The sequence below is a fragment of the Clupea harengus genome, chromosome 25 (assembly GCF_900700415.2).
Source record: "Clupea harengus chromosome 25, Ch_v2.0.2, whole genome shotgun sequence".
NCBI lineage: Eukaryota > Metazoa > Chordata > Actinopteri > Clupeiformes > Clupeidae > Clupea > Clupea harengus.
Window position 1 is genome coordinate 4,478,030 of NC_045176.1, and position 9,801 is coordinate 4,487,830.

Below are 9,801 nucleotides of genomic sequence, written 5' to 3' on the forward strand. Positions count from 1 at the left end.
AAACTTGTAAACAAATTAGGAATACATTTTACTGCAATTTTATTTTAATAATTCAACTTTAGGTTGTTGGACGATAAACATCCACAAACTGGAATGGGGCTGTAAAGGGAAGAAAAATGATGAGGGCACTGATTGCCCATAATATTAAGATTTGTTTTCAAATAACAAAATGTAAAGTACCTATAATGAAATGGCAATATATCTTATACAATATTGTATTGTAACACAAACATCACAAACATTGGATGTATAACACAACATTATTCTCAACCTTATTCATATCATAATCATATCAAAACACTTCATTAATCTTATTTTAAATTAATTACATTAAGGAAAATATATATATAATTTACTTGGCCGACATGAAAACTGATACAACAAAGTAAACCTGGAATATCATATTGATATACCAATCATACATCAATTATTTCTGCCAAAATGATCTGCCTCATTTTCCAGTACTATGATAAATCCTTAGTGTTGTGTCTTGGCATGTTTCTTGAGATGTCCTGACTGTATGAATCTCTTGCCACACATCTTGCACTGATATGGCCTCTCCCCGGTGTGTGTGCGCTTGTGCGCCTTCAGGTGGTTGAGGTCCTGAAATCGTTTGTTACAGGTCAAGCAAACATAACGCCTCTCTCCTCTGTGTCTCTGCATGTGGGTGTTGAATGACTTCCGGTGCATGAATGTCCTGCCACACAGATCGCAGCTGAAATGCTTTTCTCCTGTGTGCAGACGTGTGTGAGCGGCCAGCGTTGACTTGGTTGTTAAGCGTTTTCCACAGACGCTACAGGGAAAAGGCCTCTCACCTGTGTGGGTAACCTGGTGACTGGTGAGGTGGAAGCGATAGACAAACGTTTTGCCACACTCCGAGCACCGATGACGCTTGTCTGCTGTGTGAATGAGAAGGTGACGTCTGAGGCCTTTCCCGTCAGGAAAAGCCTTCCCACACACGTGACAGACGAAGGGTCTCTCCCCTCTGTGGACTCTCTGGTGGTGCTCCAGAGAAGAGGCACTGCTCAGGACCCGCCCGCACACCTCACACTGGTTCTTGTGTCTGTGGTTCTTGCCAGGTTGGCCCTTGGGAGGTTGGTTCTTCTCAGGTTGGTTCTTGTCAGATTGGTTCCTGCTAGGCTGATTGTAACTCTTCTTGCCCGTTTCCTTGTGAACCTTTGCGGGACCATCTAATGTGCATACACTTGTGTAATTTGCTTGCTGAATATTTTCTGCATTGGGTTTAGGTGTTTCCAGATCCACCAGGTAACGATATACTGGCTTTGACTTCCTAGCACTTAACCTTCTAGGCTGATCTTGGTTCTTGTTAGTCTGGATCCTGCTAGGCTGGTGGGATCTCTTCTTGCTTGTGACATTGGGATTCTTTACAGTGGCATCCAAGCCTCCAGGATTTACCAAGCCTCCATCTTCCTTCCCTTCTCCCATATTTGATTCCTGGCGCTTTTTCTCCCTGAGCACTGATGTTCCTGAACCATCTCGGCTGTAACATTTCGGCTTCGACTGCATATTGCGTGACCTGGTGGATGTATGATGAGTCATCAAATGTAACCTCAACTTCTGTACGACTGATTTAAAGTCACTTGATACTTGTTTCGGTGCATCAGCTGGACCATTAGAAGTGGCTCCCTCCGTTGAATCTGGTGAAGCACTGGTGGAGGGCAACTCTTGTGACGGCTCACAGAAACCGTCAAACAGAGGATAAGAAGGCAACGGCGACACCGGGTCATCTTCCGATAGATCAGATCTTGGGTCGAGTAAGACAGGCAGACTCTCCGTAGGATCAGGTAGCTGATCTTTTGGACTGTCAATGTGTCTTTTCTGACAGGACAGTGAAAATGGAGCAGGGACTTGTGATGTAAGAATAGAAGAGGTAGCTGACGGCACTTGGAACGGAGGCAGTTGCTGGGGTAACGGAGGCGGAAGAATGTCTGATGGAATTGGAATCTGTTGGAATGGAGTACGAATCTGAGGCAACTGAACAAGTTGTGCAGGTGTTCCCCTGGAGACAGAGTGGTGGCAAACCAGTGGAGGTGGATGTGGATGTGAATGCAAAGATCGAGGAGGTGGGAGAGTGGGGCATCTGGTGAGAGGAGGGGGGGGAGGAGGCGAAGGATGAAGAGGAAGAGGAGGTGCTACCTGAATCCTTACTGGCGTGGCCATCACCTGAATCTTGCTTTGTGTGATCATGGGTGGAGATGTTGAAACGTGAACCTGAGATTCTTTTGCAGAGCTCTGACAAGGTCCAACAGGACACAGAGGCGGAGAAGCTGTATTCTCTACAGCTGAACTGTGAACGTGGCATGGGGAGCCAGGAATCACTGACCATCCTGGAGCATGAGATGAAGTTTCTCTGTGTTGGCCTTCTCCACTTCCAGCGCCTGCACTTATGTCTGTACTATCTGGGGTTCCAATCTCCGGTGGGTCGTTCCTGTACTGATGGGAGTCAACGCATGTGTCTGAATCAGTGGGTATCGACAAGGGCTGGGCAACAGGGGCTTTCTCTGGGATACTGATGGCGGCTTCTGAAAGAGAAAAATCCTCAGAAAAAACTGTACAAAAACACATACTGTGGCATGGGGGGGGGGGGGGGACACATAAAGGACACATAAAACAGTATAAGGAAAAAATCTGTATTAAAGGAACAGTGATATTGTGCCCTTGTGTTTCATTAGTTTCTATGGGTCTTGAATCTTTTTTTCCAGGTACTTCTAATCTTCACATTTTTACTGGGAAACAATACTCATGCAACTCACCCCTTGGAGTAGTATTGGCGTCATCATTATTGCTCATGTGTCCGTTTTTGCTAGTGTGATTTATTTCACCTTCAGGCAGAACATCCTTCATGGGTTGCCAACCAGTTAGCTCGGGCTTAGCATTCGGTTGGGACACACAAAGGAGATAGGGTCACAATCCAGCCACCTTCACACTCGAGACACACTCACTATTGCATTACGTAGAAAAAGTCCTAGCGAGTAAACAATTAGGAACTTCATGCTTTATGAACAGCAGTGCTACCTGTGAGGTTTCCTTGTCGTCTTCGGGAGCTGTGGTTAGGTATGGACGTCTGCTCTGGTGGTCATTTTCTCCATCTTGAGAAGACTGGCTGCAGGGCTGCTCCGCCTGGGTGTGTATTACTGGCAGGGGGACATATGAGCATTTAACTGAAATCACTACTAAAATCACTACTGAAATCACTACTAAAATCACTACTGAAATCACTACTGAAATCACTACTGAAATGTTAGCGGAGTATCTTTGGTCAAGTCACCCGTGTAGCCCAACTATATGAACCATGCAAGCCGGACCAAATAAAGTTCAACATGCCTATTACATAAAAAGGCTCCCAGTTTGTAACCATTGAAGGACCAATATAATAATAATAATAAATGTACTGTACTAAATCATAAAATGAACACGCTGCGTCATCAGAGATTAAGGAAACATGCTTACATGGGATCTGACGTGATTTTACCCAAGAACGATCCAATCCGTAGCTTATCATTGAACCATGTATTAATAAATATTGTTTTTTTTTTTTATTGAAATACCATGTCTCTCATTACTTAGCATATCTGTTAGAGGTCTAAAGTGGACATTCTGTTTATCTTGGTGTGAAAAGCCCCAGGTGGCATAGTCGAGCACTTCAGAGCCAAGACCTTAAAGCAGCATAACGGAAGAATTGCTGATCGCTAATGAGACGCTAGCGGCTAAAACTAGCAAAACCTCTTGAAATGTGCTTACTTTGACACTATGACAAACTAGTTAGTCAACAACTGTCCTAACACAGTCAAACATCAAGGAAGTGCAACACAAGACAAAGCAAGACGGCAAATAAGCTACTTACTAGTTCGGCAGACAGTAGAAACCGGGCGGCTTCAGGCAAACCTACATAACACAGTAATATGCCTACGGACCCTGGTATAGCAATGGCACGGAGGCGATTCTCCATATTAAAAGTCATTGTGGCGCCCCAATTTTTTTTAAGCTGTTATTTGAACCCTGAGGTACAATTACTACATAATGCCACTTTAAAGCCAGTAGGTCACAGTAGTAAAATGAGAGTAGGCCTACATATTAAAGGATAGAGACAGCTAAGAGCACAGAAGGATTTTAAGACAATGCTGAGTTTGCTCTTTTTCTCCTGAACAGGTAAGCATTGAGCTTCAGCTAAGGTTATTTAACCTTAACTAATTTAGAAGTATTCAGAGGTCAGGTGTGGTAAGCTAACTTCAGGTAACCATCTTGCCTTGTTGCTAGCCAACAGGTATTCTATTTCAAGTTTTAAATCCACAGAGCATTCATTACTAATATTCCTTAAGCATACACTGAGAAATCACCTTTAAGTTAGCCAACTTACCACACTGGAATTCAGTGTCAACTGTGGGTGATATTCCTTCACAATTTTGGATGCGATTATGGTTTTGGCACGAACATTCCCGTTGGTTTTCTGGAAGTCTGCCATTCTCCGTCCTTAACTGGGCGATTTCTGCCTTCATTTCTCTAACTACATCCTCGAAGAGTATGGTCGTTTCACAAACTGCAGAGTGCAACAGCTTCTCCACAACAAACATAAACCTTCCCTGAAAATCTCCGTTACTTGCCATTATTACAGCTTTGAGCAAACGTTAATCATCCTCCCTTGATTTGTAGGCTAGTCTGCGTTTGTGACTCGTTCTAGCTAATGACTCAATCGCACGTGGACGTCTACACATACAATGAAAGTCACGTTAACGGCGTGGTGGACTCATCCAAGCGCATATTTATTTTCGTGGCAAACGAAGGTTACTCCCCATGCCGGAGAGATTATTTTTCATTCATTGAACAATAGGCAAGCCGGTTACGTTAAATGCGTGTAGAGGGTCAAGAAAACACGTTTATAAAGGTAACGCAAGTTTCTGAATTACTGCTAGATTGGTCAATGTCGTCTGAAATCAATTAATCAATGAAAATTAGGCTATAGCGTACATACCATGGTCAAATTGAGGAATCGTATTACTAACTTTTAATCAGGCCCAGATTTCACATTTTGTCACAGAGAAAAAAATATTTACAAACAGAAGTGATCCCACCATTGCTTACAGTAGGCCTACATGCATATGGGGAGGTACAAATCACACACGAGCTAAACAAAGTCAGCATGTTACTCATACAGTAAAGAAATATGATTAAGTAAGGAAATATGATTAGGATATAAGAACTGAGAATAGTAATCATGATAAAAAAAAACAGTTAATAATGTTCAAATACTACATACAGTGGCTGTAGCCTTGCTTTTGCAAACAAGACCCCCCCAAGAACCCTCCAAGCAAAAGCTGAATTTTAGAAAATTTGCAAATAAAAAAAAGAAAAAACCATCACATTGACATAAGTATTCAGACCCTTTTCTCAGTACCAATCTATGCACCTTTGGCAGCCACTAAAGCCTCTAGTCTTCTTGGGTATGAATCAAGTTTTGCACCTGAATTTGGATTTCTGCCATTGGACAGTGATCACTTTCCTCCTAACATGGCACTTATAATTGAGGTCAAACAGTTCCGTCTTGGTTTCATCTGACTGGAGAATCTTGTTTCTCACAGTCTGAGAGTTCTCTAGGTGCTTTTTATTTTGCAAACTCCAAGCAGGCTTTTCTGTGTCTTTCACTGAGAGGCTTCCATCTTTACCACAGATATGAAAAACACTGCCAGGAAGGCACTGCCACATTACGTTTATACGACGTTTTTCAGAATGTCGTATTGAGTATTTTCCCTTTTGTGTTTGTGGCTTCACACCATAGAGTAAGAATGGGTATGTTTTGCTCTCATACGTTTGTTTAACTCCCTACTACGCAATGGTCTTCAAAGAGGATTATTAATATGAATCCTAGTCGGTGCTCTAATGCATTTTATGTCCATAATGTATTTCATTATCATATAATAACATGGTTAATTTAGTCCTCTTTCTTGATTGACATGAACATAACCATGCTTAAATGTCCATTTAGCTCTTTTCGAATTTAATCACAAAGTCATCACAGTCATCCCATCCCACAGTATGGGAAGCTATACCATTAGCCACCATATTACTGAGCAAACATGCAGGTGGTTGTATTTCAAAAGGACAATGACTGCTCTAAAGACAGGCCTTTAAATCAGAGCAGGTCACTTGTTTTGACCAGAAAAGCGATTCTGTTGGTTACGGAACAAGGTCTCGATAAAGGTAGTTGTCCAGTTCTTCGAGCATGGAGAGCATGATGTCACAAGCCTTTTCTCCCTTCCTATACACTATGTCAATGAGGGAGGTCACCTGGTCCCGCAGCACACGGGTGCTCTGCAGGATTTCCTCTGCCTCCCTACCGCTCAACACAGGAGCCTGGTGGCCTTGGAGTCCATCCAGAAGATCTCGGAGTACACTTCCTGATATTCTCTTGATGAGGTCAGGCCGAATCATGAACAGTTGATCTAGGAAGAAATCATCAAAGCAAGTTGGCTTAGGATTTTGATCCCATTTCAATTTCAATACCAGTCCCCCTCCTGTGCTATGCTCTGTCCAAGAGATGTTCGTCCCTCTTAGGTTTCAATTAAATATTATTAATTCAATTATTAATTAATAATTAAATCACATGCTAAGCACAACACATCTTAAATACAACATGTGTTAAATACAGAACAAAATAAACGTCTTGGTTTAAACGTCTTTAAAATGTTTTTATTCTGTACACATTCAAGTTGTAAAAAAATTGGTTCAGTGTTGAGTTGTGTACCTTTGTTTGACGTGGTGGCCATTTTCCCTTCCTCCTCGTCAGCCCTGGCAGCTTTGCTCGTGTAAGATGCGTCTCTGTGGAACACTCCTCGGGAATGTCTCGATGCTGCTGCGGACATTTTATGACTGCGTGCCACTTCTCCAGTCTCACCATATTCGACACTTTGTATTGTGGCTTTCCATATGGACTGTCCCTCACTGATCAGCTCCAAGTCAAAACAGTGGTCTGCATTTTCTATAAACACCTGAAATAGATCTGGAGGTCTGATGTATTTAAGGGTGATCTCCGGTGGGGAAACGTCAGCAGGACAGGAAGAGGTGAGGCTAAACTTGGTGTTCATCCAAATGGACATGTCCGGTCGATGTTTTTTTAACTTCTTGGCATCTTGGATCTCTCGTATATCCTCTTCTACGGCCTGAATCATGGAAGCATCTCGGGGCACGACATATGTGAGGAGAGTCAAGGGCGTCACTCTGGTCCGGTAGATTAACACGTCAAGATGACTTTTCACCGGGACGCCGATTTTCACCAGGACTTCTGTCAGTGAGAAGGAGGGTTTGAGGAGTTTTGCATGGAAGCGGGTCAGCTCGCAGGTCTCTAAGGTTATACCAGTGTCTGCCCCACGCAGAACTCTCACAGCATCACTGAGAGAGGAGGTTGAGCCGTCCAGACAGGCAAAATGGGGCAGGTGGGCCTCCAGCAGTTCACCTGAGAGCACTTTGATGTCCATCAAGGAACTAATCGGTGTGTACTGCAACATGGCAACCTCTGCTCTGAATACATCTGGGTCACTGAAGTGATACTGCAGAGTGACTTCACCAGTACAAACCCAGCGCAAACCAGACACCGCACACTCAAAACTTCCTGGAGGAGATCTGTGTTTATATACTGGGACTCCGGTCTCCATGGAGACAGAGGGCTCCATCAGCACCCAGTGGGAGGATTCTGTGATGTCAGCACAGGAATTGCAGCACCGTTGTCCATAGTGATGATAGATCATTTCACCACCTGAAATGTCCAGCCTTTTTGGCGACCAGAAAAAAATAAAGAAATGATTTGACACTTTAAAAAACAAAAACATTATATTACACAATGATATAAAATAGTGCAATGCCCCGTTGAACTAAGGATCTACTGGGGCGTCTCATAACTAAATGTGTCCATTCCGCACACAGGGTCTGAGACATTATGATCACTGTCGTTTCTAAATCAGTGTACAGTAATATGTATATTCTCATACCCATGCACTTCATTAGATCCATTCCCCTCCACCTTCTCCAGCTGATCGTCCTCTTCATTTATGGTTTCATATTGGCTCTCTTCTTTGTCTGCGATGCGCAGCCACTCCAAAAGCTCCTCTACAGACCCCAAGTCATTCTCAGTGAACTGGTCGATAGATATATTGTATGCACTCCTTTGTGAACAAAAACAGAATATAAGCATCACCACTCTGGTTTTCATGCATCTGTCTCCTCAGAAGCATTCTACCATATTTTAAGTGTCCAAACTATTAGAATTAGCCAAAATAACAGGTGGTGACAGGTAGGGGATTCCTTCTAGGAGACAAATCCTTCAAGAAAATGAAGGAAAGAATTGAAAAAAGTACTCCCATGTCTAAGTAGTCAGACTACTTAATTGGTCCGCTTTATTCCCTGTTATTAAACCTGGTAGCTGACATCTAAAACCACACCAACCCGACAAGCTTCCGCTAATTAGGCACCGTCACTTTAAAGCAACAGTATGCAATAATGCACCACTTTAAAGCAACAGTATGCAATAATACACCAGTTTTTGAGGTATGTTATTATAGGAATTTCCACCTCCTGAAAAAGATTGCCAAAAGACACTAGTTAGCATGCTAGCAAGCCTTTAGTCAGTGCCAACTGTGCTGTTGTTGGTGTTTGCAAGGTTTCTGCATGCATTGTATAGTTGACAAAAGCTGACAATCTAACTGATCTTTAAAATGAAAGAGGCTTAATGTGATGACTGTATGTTGAAAAATATCCTACCACACACATACACTTATGACCACACCCATACCACACACATACACTTATGACCACACCCATACCACACACATATACTTATGACCACACCCATACCACACATACACTTATGACCACACCCATACCACACATATACTTATGACCACACCCATACCACACATATACTTATGACCACACCCATACCACACACATACTTATGACCACACCCATACCACACATATACTTATGACCACACCCATACCACACATATACTTATGACCACACCAATACCACACATATACTTATGACCACACACATATACTTATGACCACACACATACCACACACATATACTTATGACCACACCCATACCACACATATATTTATGACCACACCCATACCACACACATATACTTATGACCACACCCATACCACACATATACTTATGACCACACCCATACCACACATATACTTATGACCACAGGTCCAGGCTCAGACCTCAGAGAACTGATATCAGATTTTGCCGATGCTCTCCTCAGACTTGCATAAGATCCTGTCTGTGTAGCTTGTGTCCCATATCCAGAACTGTTCACTGAGATCACCTCTGATGTATCATCATCCGTTACTGGGAAACAAACACATGCAGTTTCAAAAAACTTTTGTCAAAGCAAGTTAAACACACATCTGCTATTTACCATACCATAAAGGCTGTCCAATACATTATTTTGCTTTCTTCATAGAAGCTGAATAATATTTCAGATAGCATACTGTATATGTTTTTGGGAAAAAGTGGAATTTGCTATTTTCAGTGATACGTTTGAGCTGTGTACTGGCAACATCTATATTTGATATTTATGCTGTTCAACTCTGGTTGCTATGGTTTCCATAGCTGTACTCACTCTCTGCCGAGTCAGCGTCCTCCATCTCTCCTTTGAGCAGCTGCATCCTTCCAGTTTCATCTCCTTCCTCCATTATCGGCTCCTGACTTTGAGAATATTTCTTCTCCGTGACTGACCTTCTTGTCTTGGTCTTCTTATGCCTGTTCATCAGAATGAGC

General features: G+C 42.7%; 2 protein-coding genes across 2 annotated transcripts; both read right to left on the reverse strand.

Annotated features, from left to right (window-relative positions):
• Positions 1-365: 365 nt before the first annotated feature.
• LOC116219486 (zinc finger protein 483-like) lies at positions 366-3,380 on the reverse strand. Its single transcript, XM_031562778.2, has 3 exons — positions 3,037-3,380; positions 2,775-2,889; positions 366-2,543 (listed from the first exon to the last, which is right to left on the reverse strand). The coding sequence occupies exons 2-3, from the start codon at positions 2,863-2,865 to the stop codon at positions 478-480; spliced, it is 2,157 nt and encodes a 718-aa protein (XP_031418638.2). The 5' UTR covers positions 2,866-2,889; positions 3,037-3,380; the 3' UTR covers positions 366-477.
• A 1,628-nt stretch (positions 3,381-5,008) lies between these two features.
• LOC105891360 (NACHT, LRR and PYD domains-containing protein 1 homolog) lies at positions 5,009-8,272 on the reverse strand. Its single transcript, XM_042703721.1, has 2 exons — positions 6,761-8,272; positions 5,009-6,458 (listed from the first exon to the last, which is right to left on the reverse strand). Exons 1-2 carry the CDS (start codon positions 7,839-7,841, stop codon positions 6,193-6,195), a joined length of 1,347 nt encoding a protein of 448 aa, XP_042559655.1. The 5' UTR covers positions 7,842-8,272; the 3' UTR covers positions 5,009-6,192.
• Positions 8,273-9,801: the final 1,529 nt, after the last annotated feature.

What these genes read in the sequence shown, in the direction of transcription:
- LOC116219486 (XM_031562778.2), bottom strand. Translation starts at nt 2,865, where the DNA reads ATGAAGGATGTTCTGCCTGAAGGTGAAATAAATCACACTAGCAAAAAC. An exon ending in CGCCAATACTACTCCAAGGG is followed by an intron (nt 2,544 to 2,774) that starts GTGAGTTGCATG and finishes TTTCTCTTTCAG; the next exon opens with AAGCCGCCATCAGTATCCCA.
- LOC105891360 (XM_042703721.1), bottom strand. Translation starts at nt 7,841, where the DNA reads ATGTTTTTGTTTTTTAAAGTGTCAAATCATTTCTTTATTTTTTTCTGG. An exon ending in GGCCACCACGTCAAACAAAG is followed by an intron (nt 6,459 to 6,760) that starts GTACACAACTCA and finishes ATTTCTTCCTAG; the next exon opens with ATCAACTGTTCATGATTCGG.